This window comes from Macrosteles quadrilineatus, unplaced genomic scaffold (genome assembly GCF_028750875.1).
Source record: "Macrosteles quadrilineatus isolate MER2022 unplaced genomic scaffold, UCM_ALF_1.0 Scaffold_5__1_contigs__length_97177068, whole genome shotgun sequence".
NCBI lineage: Eukaryota > Metazoa > Arthropoda > Insecta > Hemiptera > Cicadellidae > Macrosteles > Macrosteles quadrilineatus.
In genome coordinates, this window is record NW_026542598.1 from 66,283,787 (window position 1) to 66,297,752 (window position 13,966).

Here is a 13,966-nt window from a genome sequence, read left to right on the forward strand (position 1 = left end):
TTACGTAATTTGTTCAAATAATGGTGCAATATGACAAAAATATGATTCTACATCACATGCGCAAAAAGTGTTTTTTTAACCATCACTCATTTTCTGACTTGAGCTTGGGTCAAAAAGAGTCATTTTACACCCTAGTGATGAAATATAGTATTAAATTGGCTACAATTCTGTTCTTGATGTAGTAGAGCAAAATCTTAAATCTTAAAATTTTAAGAACAACATTAGGTTTGATGTTGTCGACCGTAAAGAACAAAAGAGTTATTTTGGGGTATAATTACTACAATAAAATAAAACTACACAATCTAAAATAACTTTTTATAAGTTTGTTTTTCAAATTTTAATATGAAGAGATGCCAATAATCATATAGCCTAACAATTGGTACAGAACGCTAAAATTTGTAGTAACTATGATATTTTTGTGTGATTTGGTTTGGTTTGGTATTGTATGGTTTAGTTATGGGAAAAACATTTGGCAAATTCTTTTAGATAATCTGTATGGATATAATAATGATTTAACTTGGGCTTTCAAGTTTAACAATCAGTCAATTATTCTTTACTGCTCCCAGTGCTTTCATATCAGGAATCGTTTTTAAGTTTAAACAAAAGAGGAAAAAGTAGTAACATAGTTTTATAAAAATAAATCCAAACACATAGAAGCATAGATTATTTGGTAATAATTAACGCCCAATTATTCTAAAAGCTTATTCCGCAATTGTTACGCTAATCCAATACAAACGGACGTATTAGAGGTAATCTAGCTAATTACAAACATATGGTTGTATGTTGCTAAACGCGGATACATATCAGATATAATTAATTGATAGCCATGTAAGAGCTTATAATTTCTGAACAGCACTTTACATTAGTTATTGCTAAATCGTGATTATCAGTGTCCACTAACTGTTGTTGGATTAAATAGTGTGTGATATATGTCATACAATGTATATCATCAGGATTTTTGTGGAGGTCGTTCTTTTATACACAGTAAGCTCTCAATGTGACAAACTTTTGTACTTCTAAAGTTATTAATATACAATAAATATTTTTTATTTGGCTAAAAGTGTAGGAAAAAAAGGAACAGAACACAGACTTATTTATGATTCAAAAACCTATCAGTGTTGTCGTGAAACTACAAAAACCAAAGAGTAATAATATAAATATTTAAAAAATAAATAACAACATGTGACAACCAGTGTTTCCATTCTATTTGACATGATAGATGTATTGTAGAAGCCTACGATTTGGCATATTTCAGCCAAAGACTGAAAAGTTGGTATTTTGGAATATAAAAACACAATTAGGGAAAGAACACTAAACTTTCTTAAGATATCACATCTCAATGACAATTAGACATTTTAAAGATCTACTAGTACCTGTAGGATGTCAATTCAACCAAGGGTAGAACTTTTAAGAACCTTTCAAAAGCCAGGAATATAAAATTGAAAGTTTCGCTAACCAAAAAAGTGCTTACCTAAAATTCTAACAGACAACAAATTGTTAATCAATTGAAAAATGTGAATAAAAGATCAATCACCACATCAGTTCATCAGTTACATAGTTTTTTATCCAAAAACTGATAGTAAAATATACAGAAATAAATAAAACTGATATTTTGCTACACAAAGATGAAGTTAAATAACTCACAATGTACAGCCTCAGAACATTACCTAACATTTTAATAACCGTAACTTTTTAAACCCTGACATAAAACAGCCAACCAATAACTAGCCAAACAATGTCCCTATTAATAAAACCGTGATTGCAGCAAACAACCAATAGATCAACCGTTTGTTTGCACGGTTGTATGATCACAGCCCCATATTTCAATTTCAACTCTTATTACATTCAGTGCAATAACAACTGAGCGCCCAATTGGAATTAATCTCTTCAAAATACTTGAATCGAGAAATAAGAAATGTTATAGAGGTGGGTGTTAAAATGTTTTCCAGATTATGAGAACTACTAAAGAATGTTTTATTAATGCTGAGAAACATATTATTATTGATAGTTTTTCTATACAAGTAAACCGTAGCCTATCTTGTTGATGTGAATGTAAAAATGATTGTTATAAAATAAATATTTAATTATGTCAATGAGTATTATTTCCCATTACTTTTTCAAGCCTACAATAGTACTTCAGAAGGGACATCTAGTAAAAATTGTTAAATTCGTCTGTTGGGACTTCTAAAAACGTATTAAGAAGTTCAGTATTTTTAATCCTAGAATTGAGTAGGTTTGGCTTTTATTAGAACATTTTTCTGAACGGTTATGTTAACCAAAATCCTCCATCAACCAAACTTCTACAAGACAAGCTTAAGCCAACAATACTAAACTAGAAACAGTAGGAAAAAACCTCTGAATCTCCAGACATATTTAAAAACAATGAATACAAGTCAAAATTCAAAAACTACCAAGAAGTATCTTAGATGAACGAAACACATACCTGAATGGGAGAACTCCTTCGAGCGCCTGGTTGATGGTAGGAGCACTGGAGAGCGCAAATCCTTTGCCCAGCAGACTCGAGTGTTTGGTGTAGATCAGTTGAGCGATGTCTTCCACAGCTTCTATGTCTTCTTCTAACTCCTCCACTGCAATAGCAGAATTATTACAGTTGTCAGTTTTGTTAAAATTGTATTCTTAATGGCATAGAAAAATAAATTTCAAACCAAACAAACATTAGCATAACCCAAATATTCATTTCTAGTCAGTTTCATCTTTGAATATGGATATAACTAGCGTAGACTCCCTCTTATCCAAACTCCTCAGGACCGAGGCCAATCCAGATAGCGGGTTTTCTGGTTAAACCGATGTCCCGATAAACTCAGTATGTAACCCAAATATTTGACTTAAATTTAGGAGAGCATTGTATTTAGACACGTGATCACTGGTCTCAAATCATTCCCACGAGAATGGTCATTTCAGTACTGCCCACTTCCTCCTGATCTGGTCCGGTTAAACCAATGTGCTGATGAAATTGTCCAGTTAAAGAGATGTTATTTCCGCCGAGTGTAGTCAGGTTAAACCGATGCCCGGTTAAAAGGTGTCCAGATAAGAGGAAGTCTACTGTAGTTCATTCCCATTTTAAGGTCGTATTCAGTTATAGAGTAAAAAACAACTATTGATAGAGCGTGTAAATTACTGTTTTCTATCATATACAGCATATTATTAACCAGGATAAACAAAAAAGTCAATTTATTGTTAAAAAAAAAAAAAAAAAAAAAAACTATCTTTATGTCACCTTATCAACATCAGTAAAAAGTATGTTAGAAAGTAGAATGTTGACTTTCAGTGAGTGGCTCTCAACTACAATAAATTGGCTACATCTGGTCATTATATATGGGGTGTCTGTCATCTTCACTGTCCAAAAGTCAATGGTAAGACTAATGGTACAAATATATAGGACGCAGCATGGTATGGTGCAGCGTGCATGACACGTTATTATCAAATACCTACGTACTTTGTAATGTAGAGAGCGTCAAGGCGCGGCGTGGCGCGTCACGGTCCAGTGTGTGTTTGTACCCTAAGATGAAATAAATATGTAAATAATATAATGCCCTGATATTTATGTATGATATTTAATGTCCTATAAATAGTTAGAGGGCCGTACATGTAGTGAGTAGTGTTTCAAGACATATTTGATCAAACTAACCTGAGGACACAGGCAGGACGAGGTCACGTTTCATGAGAGACGCAGCACACATGCCACCGAGGAAGGCCAACTCTGTCTCTAGGTGTCTCAGTCCCTCAGTGGACCCTTGCGACCACTCGTAGCCAATCACCAAGCACTTGAAACCATAGAACGAAGCTTTCTCGTCCTTCACATAGTCAGATGCGGTTTCAAGGGAAAATATCACCTCATTGCCTGAAATTTTATATAGCTAATGAGTTATAGTTTTGTAACAATTTAAGGAGGTTTGAAGGAAGGTAACAAGTTGCTGTGGGTTTCAGCACAGAGTAAAGACCTAACACAGATGTCTCACAGAGCTAATAATAACAATGTTCTACTAGTCCCAACACCAGAATCTAGGAGCACCGCTGTTACTGTGATTTAAAAAGGATACATTTCAATTATAAGAGCGCACTTTTCCAGGTGCTACCAGTGAACCAGACTACAATGCACTCGTCAACTTGTACACTCCACAAGCAATTGTCAATCACTGTCTTCTATAGACTGCCTCAGACTTTAGACTGCTCCAGATTGACTGTCCTGACTTAAAAGTCCAGGATAATTTTTTGTTAGTGGTTGGCGGCCTCTATTAACCTTGCATTTGCTTGTCCACATAGGCTACAGATCTGTGCGTGGAACCATAGACAAATAGAATAAATATAGACCGTCAGCTGCGCTGAAGTGATAAGTTCTGACGTCCACCGCTAGGTTTGCCGTGTAGTTACGGCGCACACCGCTGCAGTGTCTGCTAGTCACATACGGCTCCTGTGCTCCTCGCCTACAGCGGTGTGTGCCGTAACTACACGGTACTCCTAGCGTTGGGCGCCGGAACCTTCCTTTGACAGTCTATATTTATTCTATTTGTCTATGGTGGAATGTATCCAGCAAAGCAAGGGGTGAGCCGGTACAGTACGAAGGTGAACTGTACTGATAAAATGTTTGTGGCAGTGACCAGGATCCGAACCCACGACATCATTGCCTTGGGCATGAAGTCCTTGACGATACGAACTGAGCCACCGACTCACCAACTGACACCAATTCTCTGTAACTTACACTACTACAACAGTTCAACATACTAAATCATTTATTTTAGTTTTAGCTCTACAAACTAATTTGGAGAAAAATTGAAAAATTATATTTATGAGAGTCCTATCTTAGCCCTACAGAACCCCATTCCCACCATGCTGGTTTGTGAACTTGTTTGAATAAACATATGTTTACAAAAACAGAAATAGAAAATAATAGGATATTTAACAAACACACCAGGTAACACCACAGCAGACTGAGGCCACTGGGCAGGTACGTTGCTGAGGCGGTGCAATACAGGGTAGTAGCGGGGGGAGTCCTCAGGCGGGGGTGTTGGAGCAGGACAAGCGGGGATATACAGCTGTAGAGAGTCCTCCGCCTGAGCTGTACAACACTCCGGGGCAAACTCCACACAAACCCATTTGACACTCTCGGGGAAAACAACTCTGTAACAGTTCCAAAAACCATCAATTTTTATTTTACTACCTACAATTTTGAGAATTTTGGAAGAAAATTTATAAAATACAAAAGAAACTGAATAAAAAAATTATGATTAAAATACATTTTTAGCAAAATTCTCTCTCCAAGGATCAGATCAGGTTTGTTTTAAAATAAATATTACAATATGTTTTACATTTTATAAATCTAGTATTTTATAAAAAGAAAAATATTTTGTAAACAAAATGTTTAGACAAATTTTGAGAAATGGCAATTTGGGTCAAAACCTAAAATTGAGTATCTCCTATCTCTAGCGTTCCTCTGATTTATTATTTGACACCATAATATGAAAAGTTGAAGAACATAATGAGTGGATGCTCGATCTTGGCATTAAAGAATACAAATTTCCCACACTATACAATACAAAACTTACAGACCTTTCGAGCCATTAAAATTTCTGCAAAATTTTCCCGTTTTACGATCAGTTAGACACTCAAAGAGACAACCAGAGCATAGAACACCTTACAAAAGGTATATCATGGCACATTGTTAAATGATAACCCACCAGAACCAATTAAAGTAGTATAAAATATTTAAAATTAAAAAAAATGTTCTTATTGATAAAAAGAAGACAGACTTTAGCACATGGGAAATAAGTGCTGATGTTGTGGCCTTATCACAGAGAGTCATCCTCACCTCACCGTAAAAGGTATCAAGTGCTACTGCTACTGATGAGTCGGTAGTACCCTGTATTTAGCAATAAAGGCCTGTGTTCCACTAAAGTGCTTTGATGATGACTGTCTATTACAAGGCTGTAACATCACCATTTCATTTTTGAAGCAGCCAAAGAAGATCTAACTTGTAGTGCTAGTCCCAGTAACAGTCAAATGTGTAGTGGTCTTATTTCAAATCTCATTTTTTGTAAACTTTTCAAGACAAATAAACATTTCATTTATGTCCTTACCTGTAGTTGTAGACAGTGGCAGGCTTGTACGGGTGATCACTCTGCACCCAGACATAATGGTGACTGGTGGTGTTCTGGGTGTCAGGACAGCTGATGGTGTCCACGGAGGTGACAGACTTGCCCATCTCACAACTGAGCAGGTTCAAGGCAGACACATGAGGTAACAACTCTTGAATCAGTCCCAGCACTTGCACTCCACTCTGTTGACAAACACAGGAAGTTGAACAACTATAGTTAAACGTGTCTTTAATAAACGGATATGGCTTACAAAGCTACAATGATTAGCTCACTAACCATAAACTAACCCTAAACTGAGATTCAGCTTAAAATATATACTGAAATTACGTTTCTGTCTTGATGAAGTGATGAACGATTAAGTGACTTTTAACATCTTTAAACTAGAATCAGTGCTGCTTTCTATGATTCAGGTACCAGTGGACACCTTTTTCAATTCAATTCAAATATCTTTATTCGTTTTTATGTACATTGTACAATAAATAGTGTCAAAATAATTACAATAAAAATAGTGTCAAAATAGTTCAACAGGATAAAAAACAGCAAAACATGAGTAATGGTTATAAAAACAACAAATACATTTTACAAATCTAGTAAGATAATTTCAACTATCATAGCGACTGAGGGAGGTGAAAAAAATCGTCAAAAGAGTAAATTGCTAAATTTATTAAAAACTCTTTCAATATTTTTTTTAATTTGTTTGGATCTGTTTCTTTTTTAATATTTTTTGGAATAAATTTAAAAAATCTATTACCTGCATAGGATGGTTTCTTTTCAAAAAATTTAGTCCTGTATCTTGTTTGAACCGTTATCTTGAACTACTCGTTATCTATCTATAATCACTACGACAGACCCAGGCAACACGTCATACCCTGGGGTCCGAGGTGGCCAATGGACTGACATGAGCCAGTGTGAGAGGCAGCAGTGTAGTGACCAGACAGGCAGATCCCAACACGTCCGTACAAGTAGGAGGCTCCTCAGTGACTCTGGCCCGCGCGAGACTAAGCAACTCTGCGCTGCGTGACACCACAGCCCCGCAGAGAGAGAGTGTCGCGCGTCGAGCCTCACGTTCCACAACGCCTCGACCTCGTGCAACTGCCTCTGAGTCTTGTGGGTTACTGTACATAAGATAACATTGCTGATTTGAATTTTCTCCAATGTAAGGCACACTTTGGTTATTTCTTTGAAAATTAAGAATGGATAAGTATTAATACTTAGGTAAGCAATGCTAAAAGGATATACGACAATCAAATTATTTTAGTTGTATTTTAAGGAAAAGTTTAAAGTAGAGGTGGAGTTTTCGGAAAGAGTAAGCCTATTGGAGAAAGTTAAAAAACTAGGGCATAGAGACAGACAAGATCCTTTACACAACACATATTACAACAAAGTGTGAATTTCAAAGGACAATGGTTGAACAGGGATTCTACTGCTCTATCTTGTACTTCACCTACCGAACCTCGTTAACCGTTGAATCTTAGTAACTTCTTAGTAGCTTCTATCTTAGTAGGCTTCTTGGAGTTGGCAAAGCACTCAACTGCAATACTTCCATCCCTACAACACATTACACACCTGAAGTAGAGGATGTATGGTATCTGTCCACGTGTAGGTGTCGTTCCGTTGAAGTTCAAAGAGCAAGTAGAGTAGGTGAACATCACTCCATCTGGGCCCTTGACTGAGCTGACACCTCCGTCACCGTTGCTAGTGCGGCCACCATGATTACGCAATCTGATGGCGTACTTCACATTCTCCTGAAAGTAAAATTTTAAATTGAAATACTTCACTTAACTCGTCACAGCTGACGTTGGTTTTGAATCTCGTTAATATCAAAAATCGTTAAGTCAAAAATGTTGAGACATTGTTTATCTGAATCACTCACCGAATTTTAAACACGAAAAACAGCTTCCTCCAATTTCTTTTCACAATTGACAAAGTTTACAGTTCTTTGATAGTTATGTTATAAGGTTGAGTTTAACCCTCCAAGTGTCCATAGTTTAGGCCTTAATGTCCACCTATTTTTGGCGCATTCGCAAGGTTTTATTAAAACGGATCTGAGAAGCTTAAAACAATGTTAATTCGAATGTTCTATATACCATTTTGTTTGGAAAATCATGGGCTTCAATATTATATATAAAACATAAGGAACATTTTTCAAAAAAAAAAATTTTTAGGTAAAAAAAATATAATTTCAAAAATTTTCAAAAAAAAAAAATAAGTTCGCGCTCAATGAAATTGTATAAATTATAGGCCTATAAATATTTGAAAATAGCCACTTTGTTCTAAATTTTATGAGGATTACAAATATATAATAATATAAGGAAGTAGATTTGCAAATAAATAAGTTATGGGCAAAAAACTGATTTCAGTACATAGCGTTTAGCTAAGAATGCATAGCCTAACCATAGCTAGGAATCTGGCTGATAATTTACATCAATATCACTACCTACTTCTTCAGGATCATCAACCAGCACTTCAAAACCACTTAAATCTTCTTATAATGCACCACGTATATCACTACTTTTGATTTTTAACACTAAAACAATGATAAACGTAATAAAACACATCAGTCATCGGTCCGGGGGAACCTAGCTGTTTACAAATACACGCACGTCAGCTGTCTGCTACAATATTTTCGGAACTAAAATGAATAGCGCTTAGAGACAGACCTCTGGAGAAAGCTTAGAATATTACGGAAAGAACGATACCTAACTCGATCCAGTTCAATCCGATTCAGTCAGTCATAGAGCCTTCGCCGTAAACGATGTCTGCGTGTCGAAAAATCGACAAGTAACACTACACAAAGTGTGCTGCTTGTCGAATTTTCGTCAAGTAACACTGGGAGGGTTAAAGCAGCTAGTTTCCCCGTTATGAATTGCATTACCTTGATGTAGACAGGGTAGTCGAACATGAGCTCCACAATGTCGTCAGTGCCGCAATCGTCAGGTCCAAAAGATCCCCTCGTTAGCTGCAGACTGTTCCAGCGTTGACCATGGGAAGCATCACTGTTAGAGTTGCTCACCTAAAAACATAGACAACAGTTTAAAAATGGAGTAACTTACTAGACAGAATAATATTATAACAAATCTTAGAACAAAGACAAGGGTGTATTGGTCTCTTGGAAAGGATGAAAAAGGGGGAGTGGGGAAAAATTACCTCAAGGGAAAACTTGAGGTGAGAAAAGAAGAGTTGGAAGACCATAAGAGAAATTGTACAAAATCATAAAAGATGATTTAATGCCAAAAAGGACAAGCTTTACACAGACTAGCTGTTACCCATGGGCTTCACCCCGCTTGACTTCATAAATATGAATAAAACTATTGATGGTTAAGTTAAGCTGAAATAAACAAAACAGGATACAGTAATACAAACAAATAATCACACCTGTTTTTTATAAGGTAATAAATTGAAAGAATAACATACAAATAAGTACAGCTGAGGTATTTTTAACATTAGGTTAATGGAAAGTTCCCTTTGGAAAGCAAAAACAACCTTAAAGGGTAATTAATGAAATAATGGATAGTTTTGCGCAAATTTTTTGTCATGACGAACATTTTAAGTATATGGTTAATGGGGGTGTGACTTGCAGTTTTCTCAAAAGTTCATGGGTACTTTGGGCTTAATATATGGATATGAGGGTGGAAGACACTATTATCAGCACATCAGACTGGGGTTGCTTAATTTGGTAATAATAGTGGTATTACGATAGAGTAGCTTACTACTCTGTTTAACTTGGTAAAAGATTTACTCCCCTTTTTGAATTTTTCTATGAACTGTGTGTTTAATCTTGGGTGTTTGGTATAATGTTATTTGTATGTGTTTATAGCAGATAATTTTTTGTGTGTCTAAGAAAAATGATAGTGCTTTCTACCTATAAGGTTCTTTTAGCGCCAATCTTCTTTTTAGATAACTAGTCTAAGCAGTAAGCACAGTCTATTTTAAAGATGAGTACTATTCATAATTTAACAGTTGCAGTAAAAAGTTAATGACGTTTGGATTAAGGCAATATATTACCTTTAAATGTACCAACCAAGTGTTTAATAGTTAGTTAGCTATTTTAACAAATTGTGAGGGAGCGAGCTGGTCTAGTGGTAGAGGACATCAGTCCCTGAGCTCCCAGTTTCAAATCCCTCCAAATCACATGGATTTTATCTAATTATTGATGCTGCAAACTCTAGACCTAGCTTGAAGTAACGTGCAAAACTATCTGGACTGGAGCCTAGCGTCCCAAGACAAAAAAGATCAACAACAACAAATGTACCTTTTGTACATTGAAAGGGAATTTCATCATAACAGATTGTAACCAGTGTAGTCACTTACATCGTCCAGTATCTCCAGCTCATAGTCGTAGGTGCCAGTGCCACCGTAGACACCAACACCCGCCACCACCACTCCGCCACGGTCCACACTGAAGCAGATGGCGTCTGGTGACCCATTCCCTGTGTTCCAAGTTCGGCTCTGGTTGGTCCGTGTGAATCTGTTGGGTGTCGCGTGAAGAACTCGACCACAAACCCCTTCCAGGTCCTCCTGTTACCATTAATGTTACAATTGCTACTGTTGTATGGTTAACAAAAACACTTATCAATCAATAAAATCTTTATTCAGAACGTACAGATACATTGCACATGAATGCGTCATTATGTTATTTTTAAATAACATAAATATATTACTTAAAGTTAAACTTTAAGTATGATTGAAGATTGAAGTTGCCAAAATGTATAACCAATTTGAGACGCACAAGTAAAACACAAGTTTTAAATCTACCTGTCACTATTTGTTTACCATGATATGATATATTAGAGAAAACTTAAACAGAAATTCAAACACTTTTTACAATTATATTTATTTTGGCTTAAGATAATTTTGCTGCCATTTCCCAGTGGAGGCAAAGTAAAAGATTAATTTAAGTGATAATCACGTTTTAGCTTATCAGTGAGTTATGATGGTGTTGGATTCTTTACAGTAGGGATGGACAGGTCACAAAATTGAAAATTTCTGGAAACTCCTGTCCTATCCCGAACTAAAAATATTCCATTCATCCTTAGTACACAGTATTTACAGAATGTTTAATTCAACATTATTTTATTCCCTAAACCTAACTGCTATGAAGATACCAGCTGTTGAAAGGCCAAACTTGGGTACCTACATACAAGTACTCCAATACAAGTACAGTACTCACATCAATGCCTCTGGCCTGAGCTGCCAGTTCAGCCACAACCTTGGCCAGTAGATGACAGCAGTTGGTGACCAGCTGTGTGGAGTGAGAAACTCTCTCTAGACACAGCGCCTGCTGTATACTCTGTGTGACAATGTCTAGCAGACGATCCAACACGTCCTTGAACTGCCACACAGATCCTGCGTCCACCTGATCAACAGACTTGTAATCAGGGCTATTGAACAAGTATCTAGCATTAAGTATTTCAAAAGTATTTGGGCAACTCGAGCCCTAACTCAACTCAAATATTTTGCCAAAATTGTAAAAATATTTGTTTGTTTGTTTAATTGAGCAACTCAAATACAAATTTGAGTCAAGTAATTGTACCAAACTGTAAAAAATACATTACTTTACTTTATATTTTATACATTACCATGAAATGGCAACCATACGATAGTAGGTAAGTATGAATGGAGATGAGTGCAGGATGAATGGCACGATCTTGTAGTCTTGTTAGTATCTAAGGCCGACATATTCCTTAGACACAGCTGTTTATTAAGAGTGGGCCGGACATAAACTCAAAATCGCCTTTTAATTCTCTGGCTACTCACTTACAGCTGTGGCGCTGCCGTCGCTCACGGTATCAACGTCGGCAAGGCAGTTGGCGTGATGGCGGACCGGTCGTTCAGGAAGGGCAAAAAACGTAGGGTTGCTTACCCCAAGGGTCAGGACCACTCGGGCTGACACAATAAAACTAGCGAAAGTTTCGACAAGGCAGAGTAGTGTGGGCGCTGAGGAACTCGCCAACCATTCGCGCTATAGCTGGTTACTATTGCGTTATGGTATTGTCAGTTTTTGTGTAAGCCCAATTATCGTAGAATAATTGCACAGTTTGTTTTTGTTTTAACAGAAGTTCATCTCTTGATGACACAACAATATTAATTCATTTAAACATATAATACAGTTTACATTTGATCCTGTACCAACAATTATTTTGATAGACATGTAAAATATAAGTCAATAGGAGCACGTGAACTAATGAGATAAGCTGTGATACTACAAACAGGCTTTTAGAAGCAACGGTTAAATTATCTAACAATGGAACAAACTGCTTGCAAAAATAACATTTAGTAAACAAGTAAAGTAATATGAGGGCAAAGTAAAGTACTCAAGTAAGGCGTAAGGGTTTTACTCACAAAAATAAAACTTATAAATCATAATATACAATTTTGAATGCATCGAGTATTTTATAGTTACTTACATTTTTGTATCAAAATTTCACATCAGACTCAACATTATTATTAGGTCTACCTTCAAAATAAATTATATTTCTAATTTCAGACTTATACAAGGTATGAAGCTCTTTATAAAATCAATAAAAGACAAATAACATTTTAACACCAGGGAATGTAATTTGCTCGTTCTCAAAGTTAACGTAAACACATACAAAAAAGCTCAATTAAATTGTCACAGTTTGTTTCTTTCTTCCAAAGAATCAAACAACCCAGACATTGTGACCACCAAAGTAATTATTATAATTCAAACTCAATATAAATTACTCAAATCATATGCAAACAATTCATATACAACTACTTAGTAATAACATTTCAAAAAATAGAACATATGTAATAAGGAATTTAGTATATATAGTCTACATATATCAAAGTGAAATATTTTTGAACAACCAACAATATATTACGTCCATATAGGCAATGATTATTTAAGAATTAGTATATATTTTGATTTATAAAAACCAACTTAAATTATATGCAAACAATTAGAATTGTAAGCAATAAAATTTCAATAAATATAACATGTTTAGTTAGAAATTTAGTATATATACATATATAATAGTGATAACATTTTGAGCAACCAACAATATATTACGTCCATATAGCCAACGAGATTATTTGAGAATTAGTAGATATTTTGATTGATAAAAACAAACTCAAATTATATGCAAACAATTAGATTTTTTAGTAGTAAAATTTCAAAAAATATAACATGTTAAATTACGAATTTATGATATACACATATATCATAGTAAACAAATTTAAAAACCAACAATATATTACGTTCATATAGGCAACGTGATTTTTTGTGAATTTGTAGATATTTCGAATGATAACAACAAACTCAAATTATATGCAAACAATTAGATCTTTCAGCAATAAAATTTCAATAAATATAACATGTATAGTTAGGAATTTAGTATATATACATATATCATAGTGATGACATTTTGAACAACCAACAATATATTACGTTCATATAGGCAACGTGATTATTTGTGAATTGGTAGATATTTCGAATGATAACAACAAACTCAAATTATATGCAAACAATTAGATTTTTCAGCAATAAAATTTCAATAAATATAACATGTATAGTTAGGAATTTAGTATATATACATATATCATAGTGATGACATTTTGAACAACCAACAATATATTACGTTCATATAGGCAACGTGATTATTTGTGAATTGGTAGATATTTTGAATGATAAAAATAAACTCAAATTATATGCAAGCAATCAGATTTTTCAGAAATAAAATTACAATAAATATAACATGTATAGTTAGGAATTTAGTATATATACATATATCATAGTGATAACATTTCGAACAACCAACAATATATTACGTTCATATAGGCAACCAGATTATTTGTGAATTAGTAGATATTTCGATCTATAAAAACAAACT

The 13,966-nt window shown here is 34.9% G+C and overlaps 1 protein-coding gene across 1 annotated transcript in view; it reads right to left on the minus strand.

The window, feature by feature from the left end:
- LOC128995663 (E3 ubiquitin-protein ligase MYCBP2-like) overlaps nt 1–13,966 on the minus strand; it is a 71,157-nt gene that overhangs the window by 11,299 nt on the left and 45,892 nt on the right. Inside the window, exons 29-37 of the mRNA XM_054420680.1 lie at nt 11,284–11,469; nt 10,425–10,631; nt 8,989–9,126; nt 7,680–7,858; nt 6,982–7,228; nt 6,096–6,295; nt 4,931–5,139; nt 3,650–3,862; nt 2,444–2,588 (exon numbers count right to left, since the gene is read on the minus strand). Of these exons, the coding sequence (XP_054276655.1) occupies nt 2,444–2,588; nt 3,650–3,862; nt 4,931–5,139; nt 6,096–6,295; nt 6,982–7,228; nt 7,680–7,858; nt 8,989–9,126; nt 10,425–10,631; nt 11,284–11,469 (1,724 nt within the window). The remainder of the gene's footprint in view (nt 1–2,443; nt 2,589–3,649; nt 3,863–4,930; nt 5,140–6,095; nt 6,296–6,981; nt 7,229–7,679; nt 7,859–8,988; nt 9,127–10,424; nt 10,632–11,283; nt 11,470–13,966) is intronic.